The sequence below is a fragment of the Ochotona princeps genome, chromosome 2, assembly GCF_030435755.1.
Source record: "Ochotona princeps isolate mOchPri1 chromosome 2, mOchPri1.hap1, whole genome shotgun sequence".
Taxonomy (NCBI): domain Eukaryota; kingdom Metazoa; phylum Chordata; class Mammalia; order Lagomorpha; family Ochotonidae; genus Ochotona; species Ochotona princeps.
The window spans coordinates 30109229-30129731 of record NC_080833.1 but is presented as its reverse complement, the minus strand read 5'-3'; the positions used below and the strand labels follow the sequence as shown (position 1 = coordinate 30129731).

General features: G+C 50.7%; 1 protein-coding gene and 1 non-coding gene across 11 annotated transcripts; both read left to right on the top strand.

Moving 5' to 3' along the window:
- Positions 1–4547: 4547 nt before the first annotated feature.
- On the top strand, positions 4548–18489 carry PABPC4 (poly(A) binding protein cytoplasmic 4). 10 transcript variants are annotated; one of them, XM_058679340.1, is made up of 16 exons: positions 4548–4942; positions 7300–7493; positions 8666–8781; positions 9941–10080; positions 10400–10494; positions 11632–11769; positions 11960–12055; positions 14049–14321; positions 14608–14680; positions 14859–14930; positions 15466–15552; positions 15647–15774; positions 16961–17054; positions 17158–17288; positions 17391–17450; positions 18176–18489. In XM_058679340.1, exons 1-16 carry the CDS (start codon positions 4750–4752, stop codon positions 18221–18223), a joined length of 1938 nt encoding a protein of 645 aa, XP_058535323.1. In that variant the 5' UTR covers positions 4548–4749; the 3' UTR covers positions 18224–18489. The 10 variants fall into 10 exon arrangements, with proteins under 10 accessions (XP_058535323.1, XP_058535299.1, XP_058535317.1 ...); XM_058679316.1 differs by having other exon boundaries at positions 14859–14978; XM_058679334.1 differs by having other exon boundaries at positions 14608–14695.
- Positions 12290–12424, top strand: LOC118758758 (small nucleolar RNA SNORA55). Its single transcript, XR_004995840.1, has one exon. It is a non-coding gene; the product is annotated as a small nucleolar RNA SNORA55 (small nucleolar RNA).
- Positions 18490–20503: the final 2014 nt, after the last annotated feature.

Here is a 20503-nt window from a genome sequence, read left to right as displayed (position 1 = left end):
CAGCCCCTGTCCTAGTTTTCATGCTCTCCAGTGAGAGTGGTAACCCAAGACGGAGGTGCCCACTATTTCCCTCCCAGGCCACTCCCACTCCTGGATCATGCACTCTCCAGGTGGTTCTGTAGTTTAACTTGACAGAATTAGACCCCAGTGCCAGCCTCTGCCAGCTGATGCTGTGACTAAGCACAAACAACCCTCACCCACTCTAATTCATGCTTGCACCAGTAGAAACAATCAGCCCAGCCTGGCTTTTCCCTGATCTAGTCCACATGAGGCCCACAGAAGTTGTAGCCCTGCTTAGTCTGATCTGCTCCCATCCCAGCTCACACTCTCCAGTGGGAACAGCTGTCCAGCAGGGGAGCACCCTCATATTTTCCCTGCCGGCTCTGTCCCCTCCCTTCCTGGTTCTCACGCGTGCTGGTTGGGCGCTGCAGTCACATCCAATACAGGTCACGTCACCTTGGCACTTGGCACTCCATAATATGTACTGATTTTTGTCGCGACTGAACCTGGCTCGAGCCACACTCTGTTCTGGTGCTCAGATTCACCAGTGGATGACGTGAACTGATTCAGCCTGGTCTGCCTCTGACCCATGCCAAATATATGTCAGTGGGAAACTTTCCCTGGCCTGTTCTGGGCTGTTTCCTTTCATGCTTCTTGCACTTACCTGCCGGGTCTGTGCCCTGCCAGAAGAGTTGCCCAGGCTCCTCCATCAGAACCTCTCCCAATGCCAGATTTCGTGCACACCGGGGGGTCCATGAGTCAGCCCTACTCAGTTCACCTCCTGTCCTAGCAGGAACAGTGGCCTTTTCTGATTGGCCTTCAACCCAATCTGGTTCTTACTATTGGATGTTTCAGCCCAGCCACGGCTTGTCCATACCCACATACAGCTCACACATGGCTCAGTAGGGGCAGAGACCTGGCCTAGTCTGATCTACATCTACCCTGGTCCTTCAGAACACCAGATGGAGTCTAGCCCGGCTTGGAGAGTCCAGTCCCAGGCCACACTTATTTTTTTTTTTTTTAAGATTTATTTATTTTTATTACAAAGTCAGACATACGGAGAGGAAGAGAGACAGAAAGGAAGATCTTCTGTCTGATGATTCACTCCCCAAGTGACCGCAACGGCCGGTGCTGCGCCGATCCGAAGCCGGGTACCAGGAACTTCTTTCTAGGTCTCCCACATGGGTGCAGTGTCCCAAAGCTTTGGGCCATCCTCGACTGCTTTCCCAGGGCACAAGCAGGGAGCAGGAAGGGAAGTGGAGGTGCCGGGATTAGAACTGGTGCCCATATGGGTTGTAGGTGCGTTCAAGGCGAGGACTTTAGCCACTAGATTACGCCGCCGGGCCCCCCAGTCCACACTTGTGCCAAGGGAGACTGCAACTGCCTCCTGATCAGAACACAGCCTCCACTCCAGCCCACACGCCCCTTGGTGGGAACCTCAACCCAGCCAGGGTGTCCCCTTAGCTTCCCAACTGGGCCAGTTCCCAGCCATAGATCATGTGCATGCCAGTTGTTGCTCTGACTCAGCTTGGTTCAGCTCCTCAGCTGTCCCGACCCCTGCCTCAGACACTTTGGCTTAGCGTCCCTGGCTCACACAGACCAGTAGGTGCAAGAGCCTAACTCGGCATAACCTGTGTTCCATCCTGATTTCTAATTTTGCTTGTGAGCTAAGGTTTGCTCAGTCCTGCCCGGTCCACTCCGTTCCATTACCAACTAACACATTGGCCAGTCTGTCTGACCCCCCAGACCTGGACCACATGTTCACCAGTGGGAGCTATGACTCGCCAGGGGAGTTTCCCAAATTCCTCCACTTGACCCACTTCCAGACCCAGTTCTCATACATGCCACTGGGTTTTAGGCCAGTGCCTGGCATAGTCTGGTCTTTCTTTTGGCCTTGTATGAGCTGGTGAATGTTGCAGCCCTGCCCACCCCACACCCTATTCAGGATGCACATTCGGGTGCTGCTGCTTTGACCAGTCCAGACTGTTGTCATCCCCCACAGAATCTACCCCCCAATATGGTTCTCTCGTGTGCTAGTTGATGTCATGGCCCTGCCTAATGTGACCCGTTTCCTGAGCCATCATCATATCAGGTAATAGGATATGCTCCTGCTAGACCAGCTCCAAATCTTAGCTTTTGCATGGACTGGTGTTCGGTGGTCAGCATTGTTCGGTGATTACAAGTTCTTCAAAGGAAAGGTCACTCTGGCATTGGGAATCTTTAGGATTGATTCCCATCCCAGAAGTACAGTGGCTTCAACGTGGAGCTACGTAAGCAGTGATTCAAAGAACCAAAACTGTAGAGCTTGTGGCCGCCAGGCGGCCAGCAGGTGGATCCCGGTGCCAAATGGCATGCTGGTCACCCAGGGACAGCTCACCACGTGCACGCAGTGGCTGGAGTCAGGGATCCAAGCATGGAGACGCCGCTGCCTGGCACCCACCTGTTCATCTGTCTCTTTGATACAAGAGTTTCATGTATTTACATGGAAAGCATGTAAGCACCTGGTTCCATTTCTAATTTCTGAAGACATTGTCATGGTGTTATAAATAGACTTACATTCCCAGGAATAGTGTTTGAGTTCCTTTTCTCCACATCCTCATCATTTTTGATAATAGTCATTTTGAGGGTCTGACATGATAGCTCAACTGGCTAATCCTCTACTTTCAAGTGCTGGCATTGTATATGAGTGCTGGTTCATGTCCTGGCTACCCCACTTTCCATCCAGCTCCCTGCTTGTGGTCTGGAAAAGCAGTAGAGTATGGCCCAAAGCCTTGGGACCCTGCACCCATGTGAAAGACTTGAAAAAAAAAAAAAAAAAAAAGAAAGACTTGGAAGAAGCTCTTGGCTCCTGGCTTCGAATCGCCTAAGCTCCAGCTGTTGTGGCCACTGGAGGAGTAACCAGCAGACAGAGATCTTTCTGTCTCTTCTTCTCTCTGTACATCTGACTTTCCAGGAAAGATAAATAAATCTTTTTTAAAATAGTCATTTTAACAGGAAGTGAGGTGCTAGCTTGTTGTGGTTTTGATTTGCATTTCTCTAAAGATCAATGGTCTGGAGAATTTTTTCTTTTTTGTATTATTTATTTTTTTTGTAGAGGAAGATTTAGAGGGATAGAAGGAGATACAGAGAGAAAGATATTCCACCTGCTGGTTCACTCCCCAGGTGGCTGTGATGACCAGGGCTGAGCTGATCTGAAGCCAGGAGCCTCTCCAGGTTTCCCACACGGGTGCAGGGTCCCAAGGCTTTGGGCCGTCCTAGACTGCTTTCTCAGGCCACAATCAGGGAGCTGGATGGGAAGCGGGGCTGCCAAGATACGATCCGGTGCCCATATGGGTTGTAGGTGCGTTCAAGGCGAGGACTTCAGCTGCTAGGCCACTGCGCCGGGCCCCACTTCTTTGAAACTTTAACAAAATGCGTTTATCTTTCCAGAACATCACATCACTCACGGGTCCTACTGTAATCCACCGTTCTCCCGGGTATATACCAGTCTTCACTATGTCTCCCGTTTGGGGACCCAGGTAGTCACAGGAGGGCTATTATTTCTTTGTAATTCGAATTACATCCTATGATTTTACAAATAGATATCCCGTTGATTTCCAAACAGAAGGCGTGTGGGGTGGGTTAAATGGCCCGCTGCGACCCACACTGCGTCGTCCCCTCCCCGCCCCGCGGCCATCTCCCGGAGCCGCGAGCCGAGCGGTCCTCCGCACGCCAGGGGGCGCTGTGGCGCCGCGCGGTCGCCCCGGTCGCTCTCGCGTGGCCGCCCCGCCTCGGGCCCCCGGGCCGAGTGGGCGGGCACGGCTGCGCCCAGGTCGCGAGGCGCCCTTCGACCAGCAGCGCCCGGGGCGGGCGGGTATAAATGGAGCGGTGGCTCCCCCGGCCGCCTCTCTCCGCCCCGGGTCGCCGCCTCCGCCTCCGCCGCTGTCGGGCTGAGCAGCCTCAAGAAGAAGAACAAGAAAAAAAAAGGGGGAACAGATAAGGAAAGAAAAAAAAAAAGAAAACGCTTTGAAATCTTAAAAAAGGAAGAAAGGACAAGAAAAGGCGAATCTTCGGAGAACCCGCGGGGAAGTCACTTTGCGCGCTTCCGGCCTGCCGCCCTGGGCGTCCGTGGGTCCGTCGGCCCGGTGGTGAGCGCCCGCCCGCGCCGCGTGGCAGCCCCGGCCCCGCCGGCCACCACGTGTCCGCGCTGCCCTTCGCCGGCCGCCCGCGCCTGCCCGAGTCGGCACCCACGATTCGGTGTCCCTCTGCCTGGCTGTTGTAATCTTAAACCGCCGGGAACCCGGGGCCTGTATTTATAGAGGAACGCGTGTCCCCAGGCCGCCGTGGGCAGCATCTGGTTGCCTCTGGAAGAATTTTTTTTTTTAACCTCCTCCCCCCCCCCTACGGAAAAGGGGTTGGTCGTTTAAAAGATTTTTTAAAAAATTATTTTAGCGTGTTTAATTTGGAACCTCAACCCGGGACAGCTGAAAATTACAAACTCCGGTTGAGGGCCATATTGTTTTGTTTTGTTTTGTTTTTTTTTGAGCGCCTTTTGTTTTGTGCTTTGGCTGGCCTCGAACTCGCGTTTCCGTCTTGTGAGACTGAGACCCCGGCCTCCTGTCCGTGCCCGGTGCCACCTGTGAGCGGCGCGGGCCACGGCTCCGAGCGGAGCCCCCACCCCCTTTCTCTTTATTTTGTTTTTTCGGTCCTGTGGTGGGCCCCTCTTAAGCAGTCCTCCTGGCGGGGCTCGGGGTGGTGGGGGGCGGGGAGATGAACGCTGCGGCCAGCAGCTACCCCATGGCCTCCCTGTACGTGGGTGACCTGCACTCGGACGTCACCGAGGCCATGCTGTATGAAAAGTTCAGCCCTGCGGGGCCTGTGCTATCCATCCGGGTCTGCCGTGATATGATCACCCGGCGCTCCCTGGGTTATGCCTACGTGAACTTCCAGCAGCCAGCCGATGGTGAGTGCTTGCCCTTCACTCCAGGGGAGCCCCGGCAGGAGTCCGGGTCTAGGCAGGGCTGTAGGTCTGTGACCAGGGAGGGGGGAGGGGGTGAGCCGACAGCAGGTGGCCACAGAAGCCACAGTGGGGCATGTGGTCCTACCCCAAGTTTCAGTCTGGCTCGCACTGCTTAATTGGCTAACAGGGTGACCTTGGCCTAATTGGTGGTGGTGGGATTGGAACAGGATCAGGCTGAAGTGACGGCCATTCCCTTGGGTCTGCTCTCGCGGTGCTGGGCTGTTAGGGCTCCTGGCCTGGCGAAGGGGCAGGGGTTAATGCTACCCTGGGACCTGCCAACCAGAAGAAGGTACAATTGAAGACAATTCCCTTCCAAAGTTTCAGATTGCAAAGGGACTGCTCCCCCCCCCCAGAGTCCCGTTTGATTGCAGGCTGATAAGGGATCTAGCAGGGCAGGCGGGGGTGGGGTGGGGGGAACAGTTCTGGGCACTCAGCTCTCCCAGGGAGCTGCACGGGCCTCGCCAGCTCCCTGGGGCTGTGTGTGCCGGTGTGCAGGTAGTCCAGGAAAACGTATCACTTCCAGATGACTGGGCTGGTAGCAGTTAGGCCTCACCTAGGAGCAGGGCCTTTCACTTCTCGCACTCCATTTTACTTCTTGCCACCTAAAGGACAGTAGGACCCCCGAGAAGGAAAAGGAACTGCCAAAGGTTGGTGCAGACCAGTGCGGGGTTCAAGGTACAGTGGCTCTGTCACGCCATATTGTGGCCCTAGCAGGGCGAGAGGTATGCAGTAGGCGTGCAGGAGTGAGCCCACATGCAACCTAATCAGGGGCCGCACGTGACTCCCAAGGAGCAGGAACAACTGCAGAGACCTTCCTGGAAGAGGCCAGCCGCCTGGCCAGGGCCCTGCAGGCCCCTATTTTTGTCCCCTCTCTGTTCGGCGTCCATAGGGCGGAGAATATTGCTTCTTCCTAAGGTGCAGCGTCGGGCTTGATGTTGGTCCTGCTACTACAGCATTCCCTATGCTGAGCTGAGGCTCAGGCCACAGGTACACAGAGCTAGCTGACTGTGGTCTGGTCTTACCGGGGAAGGGGGGTGAACTTGTTAGCTGTTGCTACCTGTGTTCTTGACTCTTGTGGACAAAATCCTTGTCACTTAAAGATGGTAGAAGCTGTTGGTCAGTGTGTCTGCCAGCACATACCTCTGCTATAAATAAGTGAGCCAGGTTTGTGGGGCTGAGCCAGCATGCCTTGTGCAGCGTTGTCTGGAAATAGCTGTGTGGAAGTGGGCTCATTTTGCTAATTAGTGAAAGGGTTGGGGTCTCGATGTGTGCTCAGTGCACTCCTGGGCTGGCCTGGTCTAATCTCTTTTCCTTTGCTCTTTCCCTGGACAACTAAGTGTGGGGAGTGTGTTGGACACAGAATGAGAAGTGCTCTTGGCAGCTGAACTTGTGGAAAGGGCAACATTAGAGGATGTTCCCATTTGCAGTGAGTGGATTCCCTGGACCCTGACCCTGTCTCCCGTGAGGGAGGTTCTGGGTAAAGCCATTGCAGCCGTGACCTTAACCACTTGTGTGGTCATAAGGTGAAGCCAGGCGGCTGCCAGATCAGGCCTCAGTGCAGTTTGCTAGCTTGGCCGGTAAGGATACATTAGGCCCTTCTGACCCTTTGCGCTCTGCTAGCACAAGGGCTTCATCGGGGATCTGAGGAAGCATCCAGAGATGCTGGACAGGAAATGCAGTTGGGCACCAGGGCAGTTGAAGTCCCAGAATTCCATAGAAGTCAGGTGACCAGTGGGAACACCATTGGGTGGGTGCAGGAGCAGTCTGCAGAACAGTGGCTGTTTTCATCCTGTTCTGATAAGGCAGAGAGCTTGCCTACAGCTAAGTGATGGAGGGTTCCAGATCCTGGGGTAGTTGAGTTTTTAATCAGTTGCTAACAGGTTTTGTCATTTCTCTGGAAGGACTGCAAATGAAAGCTTGTCGATAACACTTTGCTGGGAGATCTCACTGGAAAAACAAAAAAAGAAAATCTGAGTTCCTCACTAGCTGGCTGCACAGCTTTGCCACCCCATTTGCAAGTGTATTCCTTTACCAAGGCAGCATGTCAGTTGTCCTACCTGAGTCGCAGTGAGTGGTAGCTTAGTCGCAGGTGAAGTGTCCTCATTGCACCTTGGTGCCATGCAGGATGCCATGCCCCGCCCCTTCCCTGGGCAGAGACAGACCCAGAGGGTCATGGAAAGTGATGAGCCAGAACTCACTTAGTTGCAGTGAGGCCAGAGGGGGCGGATCCCTGTGGTGACCCGGACTTGGAATGGTGGCCACTTAGCCATGGGCTAATGTTTTCTGTTTCTCTCCCACAGCTGAGCGGGCCTTGGACACGATGAACTTCGATGTGATTAAGGGAAAGCCAATCCGCATAATGTGGTCTCAGAGGGATCCCTCTCTGAGAAAGTCTGGCGTGGGGAATGTCTTCATCAAGAACCTGGACAAATCTATAGATAACAAAGCACTTTATGACACATTTTCTGCTTTTGGAAACATCCTATCCTGTAAGGTAAATACTGAGTAAGCAGTTTTAGTACAATAGTTACCTGAATCCTGAAACAGGCGAATTGCCAAGTGAGGACTGCCTTGGAATTGGGGGCAACAGGATGGGGAAGCTTTCTAGATGCTGGAAATGGAATCGTGTTGGTTCCTGTAGGTCATCTCAGGGCTCAAACACAGCATTTCCAGTAGGTTCTCTCATAGCTTACTTGCTCTTCTCTCTTAAAATGCCCTCCCCGCTTTCCAGCTTTGGAAATCTCAAGACCAGAGACATCGGGAAGGGGCCAGAGATGCGCCTCTGGCTCTAGGAAGCTATATGTGTGTGTGTGTGTGTGTGTGTGTGTGTGTGTGTGTACATATATTTATTTATTTTACTGGAAAGTCATATATACAGAGAAGAGTATCTTTGGTTCAATGATTCATTCCTCAAGTGGCCACAACGGCCAGAGCTGAGCTAATCTGAAGCTAGGAGCCTTCTCCACATTTCCCACACGGGTCAGGGTCCCAAGGCTTTGGGATGTCCTTGACTGCTTTCCCAGGCCACAAGCAGGGAACTGGAAGGGAGTGGGGCCGCCAGGATTAGAATTGGCAACCATATGGGATCCTAGGTGAGGACTTGAGCCATTCTGACTACTGAGCCAGGTCCTCTAAGGAGCTTTGTTAGCACCTTCTTTCTGTGTTGCAAATCAAGATCAGTTTTTGAAAATATAATTTATGTAAATTCGCCCTCTTATCCACATATTGGACCACTTTGTAGAACTTGCATGATAGCCTCATTTCATTAGACTGAAATTCCATTGTGGGCCAAAAAATGGCTCGTCTTTCCACAGTACTGTAGTTTGCACCCAGACGTCCCAGGTGATATATATGTTTTTAATAAGAACGTTGTTTGGAACAGAGACAGCCTGATGTAAATGGAGTATTTATTTACACAGTACCCAGTGATGTGCTGTGCGTTAGAGAAGTCACTGGGGAGAGTGTTGTGGTGCTGTGGGTTAGCCTGTGCCCGTGAAACTCCTGTGCTGCGTGCCGCATTGGAGTATTGATTTGGGTCCCTGCTGTTCACCAGGCAGACAAGGGTGGAGCAGTAACATTTTGGAGAAGTCATACTGAGTATGATTGGTTGTCTTGGACTTTGGGGACTAACCAGAGGTACTAAGTGGTCTGGCTTGGCTTTGACAGGTGGTGTGTGATGAGAACGGCTCTAAGGGTTATGCCTTTGTTCACTTTGAGACGCAAGAGGCTGCCGACAAGGCCATAGAGAAGATGAACGGCATGCTCCTCAATGACCGCAAAGTGTGAGTGTCCCAGTCCGGAGCAACAGCCATCGCATGAGCCAGCCGTTGGCCCCACCTCGGTTTTAACTGGCACACACAAGGCGGCTACTGGTTCTCTCGGCCCAGTGTGGCCTGCTCCTACCTCTCCACTCCAGGGCTGGTGAGTCTCCCTGCCTGAGCTGTGGCAGCCCTTTTGACTCGCCAAGGTGGGCTTTTCTGCCCATGCCGTGGCCTGCCTGCTGCCTCCCTTAAAGGCATCCATCTGTGGGTTCTGTGAGCAACTGGGGCTGACGGGAAGGCAGCTCTATGCCCACTCCGAGCAGGGGTCTTGGCCAGCAGCAGAGTGGAGAGGGCCCTGAGCTGACCAGGAGCTATACACTAGCCATGTGACCTTGGCCTTCCTGTGACTCAGGTCTGTCCGTGGGTCTCTCGCTAGTGATGGATTCCAAATTGTCCCTCCAGTCCCTCCATTTTCTAAGGTGACTCTGACCTCTAAAACAAGGCTGGCTCCACCATAATACTTGGTTTGGTGTAATAAAAGCAATCCCATCCCATTGTCGCAGAGACCTCTCCTAACAGACCTTGTTGTTTTGGTGTGGTTGTGAAGTGCAATGGAGGGAGCAGGAGCTTAGCAAAGCACTGTGGGGGAGAGATGGTGCAAGCCCAGATCACGGGTGTTCTTGGTGATGGGCAGAGCAGAGAAAGGGTGCATTTCTGATGTCTGCCCTGTGTCAGTAAGAAAAAGTGTGGAAGTGTTCAGTGTATGAACCAGGATGAAATGAAATAACCAAGCAAAGGGTGCCTCTTCACTACTAGTATTAACCACTCACTGTTAACAGTTTGGTTTGTATCCTTCCAGACCTTTTCTATGCATTTACATAGATGCACAGAAATGAACGTTTTAAAAACATGGCCATCAGGCTTCTTCACGAAGGCAGTGTGATGTGGTAGGAGTGACCCTGGTTTGAGCCGGGAGCCTGGGACTGGTTGTTAAAGGATAGTCCTGCCACTTTCTCTTTCTGCTGGGGACTTGGTTGTTTCTTGAGCTTACTCTTGGTGGTGGATGGGACCTTACATGTTTTAACCTCTCCTGTCAGCATTTAACCTGTAAATCCTGTGGGCCCCTGGAAGTCATTTTTGTTCCCTTGGGTAATGACTGTTTTCCCTGGTCTCTTTCTAGGTTTGTAGGCAGGTTTAAGTCTCGCAAAGAGCGGGAAGCTGAACTTGGAGCCAAAGCCAAGGAATTCACTAATGTTTATATCAAAAACTTTGGGGAAGAGGTGGATGATGAGAGTCTGAAAGATCTGTTTAGTCAGTTTGGTAAGTTGAAGGGCTTCGGCCCACATGTCCTCTGTCACAGTCTGCTAGAGCCTCTGGAATGATCTATTTTTATTTAAGGATCAGGACAATCAGACCCAGAAATGCATGACCAAGGTCACAGCAGATAAACCTACCTCCTCCACCAAAGGCTGTCTCAGCTGCTTGGTCCCAGTTTGAAGGCCAAGCCTAGTGCCTGGCTGAAGTGGAAGTGTTTGTGTGGGTCAGCTAGGTTGCCATCCAGAGCAGTCCTATCGAGAAGCTTCTTCCCGCTAGCTTTGGTAAAGATGGTGCTACTAACAGTTCTCTCCTTTGGTAACAGGTAAAACGCTGAGTGTGAAGGTGATGAGAGATCCCACTGGGAAATCCAAAGGCTTTGGTTTTGTGAGTTATGAGAAGCATGAAGATGCCAATAAGGTGAGCATCGTGAGGGTTGGAACATTTGTTGTCCGTGACTCCAGCGTCAGGAGAGGGTGGAGCATGGGGGGTTGGGCGGGGGAGCTTCTTCCTTTGTTTCTCCCCTGACCCCAGATACAGGGGAAAAATGATATTAGTGTGGAAACAATGGTATTACCCACTTTCCTGTAGCCCTTGACCCTTTGTACCCTGATCAACTATGTAAGATTATTTTAAAAATTTGAAATTTTGGATAAGTTAAAAAGAATGGTCTAGACATCTGGGAGGGAATCTACTGTTAACTGTACTCAAGTCATCTTCCTCAGGGAGTTCATTCAGTGAATATGTCAGATTGTTCTCAAAGCATTTGGCACATGGGTGTCACCTCAGCTGCCTTCTGTTAAAAGGAGAGACGAAGGTGTGTTCTAGTCACAGGTGTGACTGGAACCGAGCTGCTGAGACAGTACAGCAGCTGCTTGTGCCGGACCCCAATGAGCTTGAGAAGCTTAATGACAGCCATGCCACTATGTTTACATAAATGCTGGGTGTTGTCCCCTTTTTTATTGTCTAGACAAATACCTATTAATTTTTTTTTTTAAACGGCAGAGCTAGGGGGAGATAGACATATCTGCTGTTAGCTGGCCACTCTCCAAATGGCCACAGTGCCTGGAGCTGGGCTGGTCTGAAGCCAGAGGACAGGAGATTTCTTCTAGTTCTCGTATGTGCATGCGGGTGTCCAATGACTGACATTAGCAGGGAGTTGGATCAGAAGTAGAGCAGTGGGCCTGGCACAATAACGTAGCGGCTAAACTCCTCACCTTGAATGTGCTGGTTCTAATCCCGGCAGCCCCACTTCCCATCCAGCTCCTGCTTGTGGCCTGGGAAAGCAGTGGAGGACAGACCAAAGCCTTGGGACCCTGCACCCACACCTGGGAGACCCGGAAGAAGCTCCGGGCTTCTGATTGGCTTAGCTGTTTGTGGCCATTTGAAGAGTGAGCCATCGGACAGAAGATCCTCCTCTGTCTCGCCTGTATATCTGCCTTTCCAATAAAAATAAATCTTTTAAAAAAAAAGTAGAGCAGCCAGGACTTGAACCAGCATCCATGTGGGTCCTCAACATAGCACCGGTCCCATCTACAATTTAATGTCTTTTTCTAGGCCGTGGAAGAGATGAATGGAAAAGAAATCGGCGGGAAAGTCATTTTTGTAGGCCGTGCACAGAAGAAAGTAGAACGGCAGGCCGAATTAAAACGGAAATTCGAGCAGCTGAAACAGGAGCGAATTAGTCGATACCAGGTGAAGCGGATTAGAACCAACATGCTGATACAGGATGAGGGTATTACAGGTGGCAGCCCCCAAGAATTTCCATTTCTGTAGCTTCCAAGGATGTTGCTATTACTGCTGTTGGTGATCTCATTTTGGGGACCATTTTCTTGGGAAATTGATGTGACTAATAGTGCAATTAATGGTAATGCTTCTCCTTTAGGGTGTAAACCTCTACATTAAGAACTTGGATGACACCATTGATGATGAGAAATTACGAAAAGAATTTTCTCCTTTCGGGTCAATCACCAGTGCAAAGGTATTTTAATTCAGGGGGGTTTGGGGAGTGAGAGCAGTAGTACTCCACTGCAGAGTGAGACTTTATTTCATTGAAGGAGCTAAATGGTTCTTTTCATAAAGTCACTACTCTAGAAAATTCTTCCTTGCCTTTAATTGTCTGTCTGGAGAATGATATCTCCTTAGGCTCCTGTTATAACCACCTGAGCACTGGAGGGGGCAGAGGGTGACCCAATCCCTCAACCCTGCTGAGCAAGCACCTGAATCTTTCCCATTTCCTGCTGTTCTGTGCTGGTGTGGGGACGCACGGTGCCATAGTGTGAGCAGAGTAAATCCAGACAGGTTGTTTTCCATTCATCTTGGAACCTGTCCCTACAACTCTGCGACATTTCTCATCTTGGAGGAAGAAGATGCTGTTGTGGAGCTGAAGTTGGCAGCTCTTCTCTTGGTTTTACTAAGGTGAAGGAAAAGGGGACAAGCAGTTTACTTTTTGATGTTTTTGTATCATTTGCTTCACATCAGCTGGCTTAGGATGAGTAAATATGAACCTCATTTTAGAGATTGGTTTTCATTGGAAAGACAGATTTACAGAGGAAGGGCAGATCTTCATCTGCTGGTTCACTTTCCAAATGGCCATAGCAACAAGCTGAGCCAATCAGGAGCCAGGAGCTTCTTCTGGGTCTCCCATATGGGTAGAGAGTCCCAAGGTTTTGGACCATCCTCCTTTGCTTTGCCAGGCCATATAAGTGGGGAGCTGGATTGTAAGTGGAGCAGCTGGGACATGAGCTGGAGCCTATGTGGGATGCTGGCACTTACTTGCTGGAGGAGAGTTAACTAGTTGGGCCCTCTCACCAGCCCCATGAACCTCATTTTAAAAATAAGGGATGTGTTGCATGTCCTTGACATTTCAAGGGTGTGATGGAGACTGATATTTGAAAGTTTTTGTTCTCGGCTTTGGCAGAGACATTGGCTTCTTGACAGATGCAATGGATGCCACAAAGTCCTTTGTGTGATGGGAAAGGGGAACAAGTGTGCTGGAAAGGTCTTGGCCTGCTCCAACCCTTAGCATGTCACTGCAACTGTGCAGAAGAACTTGGTTGTAGGATGTGAGGACATGAGGACAATTGTCTCCTTGTTTTTATCTGCACGGTAGACAAGTTCCTTCATAAGAAGATAGGTAAAGCGGGGCCCACTCCTTGCACGCGCCAGGATCCCATATGGGCGCCGGTTCTAATCCCGGTGGCCCTGCTTCCCTTCCAGCTCCCTGCCTGTGACCTGGGAAAGCAGGACGGCCCAAAGCCTTGGGACCCTGCACTCGCCTGGGAGACCTGGAAGAGCTCCTGGCTGCTGGCTTCAGATTGGCTCAGCTCCAGCCGTTGCAATCACTGGGGGAATGAATCATCGGATGGAAGATCTTCTGCCTCTCCTCCTCTTTATTCTGCCTTTCCAATAAAATAAATAAATCTTTTTAAAAAATAGAAAAGATAACTAAAGCAATTTTCAGCACTTTGTACTGGTCTGATCTACCTCATTGGGAGAGTATTGGGTTAAGCAGCAATTTTCTGCACAGTTCCCACTTTAGGAAGCTCTCTAGGTCATGGACTAAGGGTAAAAAACAGTCACCAGGGGAAGCAATACATACTATGTGGGGTGAAAAAAAAGTTAGTAAATGACTAACTGGAAAAGATTGCCTGGACCAGTGGTCATGTGGCTCTTGACTGTTCCTGGGGAATCTCATGGAACTATAGCTTGGGCTGTCGCCCAGCTTGTCCTTATTCTTATTGCATTCATGGTGGCTGTCATTGGTGACCTAAGGTTGTATGACTGCCTATGTGTGGTTGTTTCAAAAGCATTAGCCTGACTGTGCCAAGCTGGTGGACTGAGGTCTAGGAAAGGATGAGTTCTGCAAACAACTTGCTCCTATTTCTCACAGATATTGGGATCTGCTGTTTGTGGCTTAATTTTGGATGTCAGGAAACATTTGGATTACTTAAGAGGCTTGTCTTATTATGTAGGTGATGCTGGAGGATGGAAGAAGCAAAGGGTTTGGCTTTGTTTGCTTCTCATCTCCTGAAGAGGCTACCAAAGCAGTCACTGAGATGAATGGACGCATCGTGGGCTCCAAGCCACTGTACGTTGCCCTGGCCCAGAGAAAGGAAGAGAGAAAGGCCCATCTGACCAATCAGTACATGCAGCGTGTGGCTGGCATGAGAGCACTCCCTGCCAATGCCATCTTAAATCAGTTCCAGCCTGCAGCTGGTGGCTATTTTGTGCCAGCAGTTCCACAGGTGGGTCTACTGTCTATCTCTGAGGTCTGCCCAGTGACAGCTGGTAGTGTGTTCTTCCATGACTGGGAAGAGGGATCATGGAGTAATGGAATTCTAGACTAATAGACCTTGCAAGGGAAATGAAGGAAGGGCTTACTAACAGATACACAGAGGTAGAGTGAAGAGTTACTGAGCGGAGAGACCTCTACTCCAGGTAACCCTAGGCTAGGTAGTGAAATGAAAAACTGTAGGTGGTTTCAGGTCCTTAGGGTAAAAGGGCTTGAGTGCTGTTGTTTCTTTCTTACAGGCTCAGGGAAGACCTCCTTATTACACCCCTAACCAGCTAGCACAGATGAGGCCTAATCCACGCTGGCAGCAAGGTGGGAGACCTCAAGGTAGGTAGTGGTAGAAAGGGATTTGGTTACCAGGCTATACCTGTCCTGGTCCCCTGCCTTTTCTGCTTGTCGTCTAATGTGTTTGCCTAGATTCTGGTCTATATTGCTTGCCAGTGATATAGGGTTTTTTTGTTTGTTTGTTTGTTTGTTTTTCCTTTTCCAGGCTTCCAAGGAATGCCAAGTGCTATACGCCAGGCTGGGCCTCGTCCAACTCTTCGCCATCTGGCTCCAACTGGTAATGCTCCGGCCTCTCGTGGCCTCCCCACTACCACTCAGAGAGTCGGTGAGCACACTGGCTGTTAGCAGCGTGGCCCGGGAGGAGGGTTAGGATACGCAGGCCCTGCCCAGGTTTAGTCAGTTTGGCTTGACTTTGTCGTTCGGGTTCTGTAATCTTCCGTTGTGTGCTTAAGTAGGTACTTCAGTCGAGCGGGAGCATCAGCGAATCCTACTTGTGCTGCTTTGTTTTAACATGGCTTTGCTCGTCAGTGCTCATGTGGCAAAGGCTAACTGTTGAAGTTTGCTAGCTGGATGACTACAGAGGCAGCTTGTTCTTGGGTGGGGTGGGGAGTATAAGGAAACTCTTAAGAGATTATATCCTGTTCTAAGATGTGGAACTCCAAGAGTTGTGTTACCCTTTGGCCCCTTCTAGTAGCAGCAGAGGCCCCTTGTGTGATGTGTTGTGAACATGTGTTGGAATTTCTCCTTCCGTGGGGCGTGGCCAGTTGGACATGTGCTGCCAACACTGATGTGCGTTTGCTGGTCTGTTGTAGGGTCTGAGTGCCCGGACCGCTTGGCTATGGACTTTGGTGGGGCTGGTGCCGCCCAGCAAGGGCTGACTGACAGCTGCCAGTCTGGAGGTGGTATTGGGTGTATACAGAAGGGGGAAACATGGGATTTGAAGGGTCTGTGTCCAGACTGATGGGCTTTAATTGTGTTTGTTCCTTCCCTAAGGTGTTCCTGCAGCTGTGCAAAACCTAGCACCTCGTGCTGCTGTTGCTGCCGCTGCCCCTAGGGCGGTTGCGCCATACAAATATGCGTCCGCTGTCCGCAGCCCTCACCCTGGCATACAGCCTCTGCAGGTAATGCCATCATAACCACTTGACGTAAAAGGTGCTGAACTTTGACTTTTTTTTTTAACAAAGATTTCTCTAAGAGGGAGAGACAGATCTTTATCTGCTGGTTCACTCACTGAATGGCTTTAAACAGCTGGGCCGGGCCAAAGCCTGGTACCTTCTAGGTACCCCACATTTGTTTAGGGTCCCAAGCACTTGGGCCATCCTGCTTTATTCCTAGGCACATTAGCAGGGAGCTGGATCAGAATTGGGACAATTGGATATGAACGGAACATGAGCTGGCAATCCACATGGGATGCTGACATTGTAGGTCGGAGCTTAACTCCATCTGCCAACCCCCTTTGATTCTTACAAATTATTAAATGTTCTGTGGTGAGTTGTCATGTTCTGTGTCCCCGCCTTTAGGTCTGAAGGGACTGGAAAAGATTCTGATGGCCATTATTAAATTCTCCTGAGGGCAGCTGGCACTTCCTGCTCTCTCAGATGATTGGAGACATGAAGGCAGGAAAGAGGTAGCAGCACAGAGCTCACAAGGGGTTGTTGCTGTGCTCTCACCAGAGCTGTGCTTCTAAAGGTAAACCAAGAAGCAGCCAGTTTCTCAGCTTGGTGCCAGTTTGCTGTGGCAGTGCCACTCTCAGCCTTCATGTTGGTTGGCTGCTTAGTGGGCAGGTGGCTCCTTGATTAACCATCCAGCTGCCCTTACTGTCCAAGGTAGGATTTCCCAGAACTTAATGCTGTGGGACAAACACATTCTGCCTGCGAAGTTGTTTTAGGGCTGTGACTGACGCTGGCATTACACATCAGCCCACCTCAGCAGTAAAGGTGTTGATTAAGATTGCTTCCATCTTTGGACTCTGTCTATACTGTAAGTCACCATGAAGAAACATTTTCAGGGGAAGGCCATAAACAGATGCTGGCTGCAGCTTTATTTATAGAGCAAGGCTTTAAACTCATGAGTAACTTAGGATGAGTTGAATGAAATGTCAGAAAATGGCTGATCTGACTTGGAAGGATGGGTACGCTTATTTTGCTTTTGCTCCGACAGCACGTCCTTTTCATTAGTTGGTCATGTGTTAAGTACTTTTCCTCCCTGCATCACTTAATCTTCCAAGGACTGAAATTAGTTTCTCAACAACCTCCCCCACCAGCAAATGGCTTCTTGGTTCTAACTGTTGCCTCTCCCGGTTGCCAGGCTCCCCAGCCCGCTGTCCACGTGCAGGGGCAGGAGCCTCTGACCGCCTCCATGCTGGCCGCAGCACCCCCCCAGGAACAGAAGCAGATGCTGGGTGAGTGGCCTGGTGCTTGCGGAGAAGGGTGGCTGCCCTGGCCAGCAGCACCTATCCTTGCCTGAGCTTCCATTTGATTCCTCATGTATCATCCCACCCCCAGGAGAACGATTGTTCCCCCTCATCCAAACGATGCACGCAAACCTGGCCGGGAAGATCACGGGGATGCTGCTGGAGATCGACAACTCGGAGCTGCTGCACATGCTGGAGTCCCCCGAGTCCCTTCGCTCCAAGGTGAGTGGTCCTCAGCCCAAGTGGGTTCGACCCAGGAACCAGGGAGGGGTAGGGTAACTCACCTGAGCTTTACTTTACTTATCACCTGGGGATTTCTCACAGGTGGATGAAGCTGTGGCAGTTCTGCAGGCTCATCATGCCAAGAAAGAAGCTGCCCAGAAGGTGGGCGCTGTCGCTGCTGCTACCTCTTAGACGTGGAGAAACCGTATGTTGCCTATTTGATTTTTCTGCAGTAGTTTTTTATTTATTTATTTGGAAAGTCATGTACAGAGAGGAAGAGCTTCTGTCCGATGATTCACTCCCCAAGTGGCCTCAATGGCCAGAGCTGAGCTAATCTGAAGCCAGGAGCCTCTTCTGGGTCTCCCATGGGGTGCAGGGTCCCAAGGCTTTGGCAGTCCTCAACTGCTTTCCCAGGCCATAAGCTGGAGCTGGAAGGGAAGTGGAGCTGCTGGGATTAGAACCGGGCCCTGCAGTAGGTTTTGGTTTGTGAACATCTTAGTTAAAAAAAAAAATGTAGAGGCAGTATTAGAGCTTATAATTGATAGGCAGTATTGATAACTTATAAGCTATTACTGATCTGTTTCTGAGTGAGTTGGTGTGGACAGAGTACAAAGTTATGAATTAAAAAGAGCTCTGGTCACTTGTTGATCTGAAATAGTGGGCACATAAGGAGGTTCCTTAATCAGAACCCAAAACTTCTGTGTCATCTTCCCGGTTTGTGCGGAGATTGGCCAGGGAAACGCCGGCCCTCCAGGTGAGAGGCTCTCACTGAGGATGTGAGCTGGAGGTGGAGATGCTGGCTTCCTGCCGTGTTCCAGCTGACTGCCTAGCACAGGGCCTCGTGAGAATTCCTTTATGTATTGACTTGTTGGCACTTTTCTTTTCAGGATTCAAAAAGCCAAATAACCCATTGTGAAGTTCAGCTCAAGGTTTGAAGACTTCGTAGCTTGTCCTATGGACCTCAACACCAAGAACCACAAATTACAAATTTAATAGGTCATTTTGTATCAAAAGGTCAATTAATGAAGCACCTAGAATTTTTCGATTATATGACTCTATTCTCTGGGTTCTGCTTTGACCCAGATAGTGTGAACTTTTTTTTCTATTGTGGGTTTTGATTTTTTTTCCCCTACCCTGGAAATTGAATTTATTTGATGTACCCAAGTCTTATGTTTCTCAATAAAGAAAAATCTCCATAAAACTGCCTCCATCTTCTAAAATTATTTTTAATGATGTCAATATAGTTGAAAGATTTAGACACATGTGGACCATCAGTTAGGGTTGAGGAGTTGTGGAGGGTAGATGAGATGATCTTCCAGTGTCTGTGGAAAGCAGGGAGAGGAGAGAGGACCACTCAGAGCGGCCCAACCACATCAGTGCCCAGGAGTGGGGGGCTGCCACTCCCCCAATGTGGAGCATGTTACAAGGATACTGCCAAAGTGGTTTTGATCTGAGATGCTGTGGATTTTGTTGCTCCAAAGTTAAAATCCTTACAAGGGCCATTTGCTGACGGTCCACCTTCATTCATCCAGAGATACTGTCAAAACTTGGCAAGCAGAGCTGTTCAGTTTGTTTTGCCTTCCATGACATTACATTTCCTCTGCCTCAATGAACTGGTTATTATGTCCTCCATGTGCATGTGGGCACGCCATGCACTGAAAAACCTTGGCAGTTGTACAGTGTTCTGACACATGTACTCCATGGCCACAGAAATTCTGTGCTTTTCACCATGGTTGGAGTGCAGTGGTGCAGTTGAGGGGAGGGTCCCCAAATAAACCTTGCTGGAGATTCCACACCCCCCCACCAGATCTGACTCTGTGTGCCAGCCAATGCAGAATCTAGTTCATCACCACACCAGACTACACACACACACTAATGGTTAAAATCACCTGGTCAGTTCAGTCCCCAGCCCCACCCTGCCTACAATACACCAACGGGAACTACAACCTAGTTGGAGCAACCCCTTAGTCCCACCAGGCCTGTCCCCATCCATGGAATATGCAACAGATTAGTCCATTCTGTCCTTGGTCCCAGTCAGCTCTTGCACACATCAATGGGCATTGGAGCTTAACTTGGCTTGATTAGCCGCACTTTGCAGCCCACAATCATGCCAGTGTGTGCTACTGCCTATCCAGCCAATCTTGCCCCTAACCCTGCTTATGTTCACCAGTGGGAGTTGCAGCCCATCAGAGAGGTGTCCCCTTTCTCTTTTAGGCACACTTCCAGAAATGGATCTTGAACTTTCCAGGTGCTTCTGCAGTCTAGCCTGACAGGACTTGCCGCTAGTTCCAGCTCACGGTGGGTGCTGCAGCCTAGCCCAGCTTGGACAGCCCCCACTCCCAACACTAATGTGAACTGGCTGGTGGTGCAGTCCATCCTGGCCTATCCTGTACCTCGTCCTGGTTCTCACATTTGCCAGTGTATGCTATGAACTGGCCCAGCCTGGCCCACCTCTAGACATGACCAACACATATGCTGGCAGATAGTGTAACCTAGCCTGGTCTGGGCTGCTCCCAGCCTTGGTTCTTGTGTTCTATACAGGGATTGTATCCTGACAGAGGAGTTCCCCAAGCTCCTCTATCAGGTCACCTCCCAGTCACAGATCTTGCACACACCAGTAGGTTCTTGGCTCAACCTGACTTGGCCCATCTCCTGTTCTGGGACGGGGAGGGGGGTTACAGCAGCCTTAGCCAATCAGCCCACACGTACTCCAACTTGACTATTGGGTGCTACCACCCAGCCCTGCCTGGCCCACCCTCAGACTTGACACTCATATGTGCTTCAATGGGTGCTGAGACCTAGTCCAGCCTGCCTTACACCCATTCTGGCTCTTGTGAACACCAGTGAGTGCTGGAGCCTAGCCCAGTCTGGCATACCCTGATCCAGTCCACAAACATGCCGAAGGATAGCGCTGCCATGTCCAGCCCTGTTTACCGCCCCCATTCCAGCTCATGCAAGAACCAGTGGGAATGCAGTCCAGCCTGGGCGTCCCTTTAACTCCCCAACCAGGCCTGCTCCCAGTCACAGATCTTGTGTGTGCCAGTGGTTGCTTTGACCCAGCCTGGCATAGCTCATCTCATCTTGGTCTTTGCCATTGGATGCTGTAGTTTGGCCTGGCCTTCCCCAACTCTTCCACCCACTCTTACTGGTGGATACTACAGCCTAGCCCTGCCCAGTCTGCCCCCATCTCCAGCTTTCATGCAAACTAGTAGGTG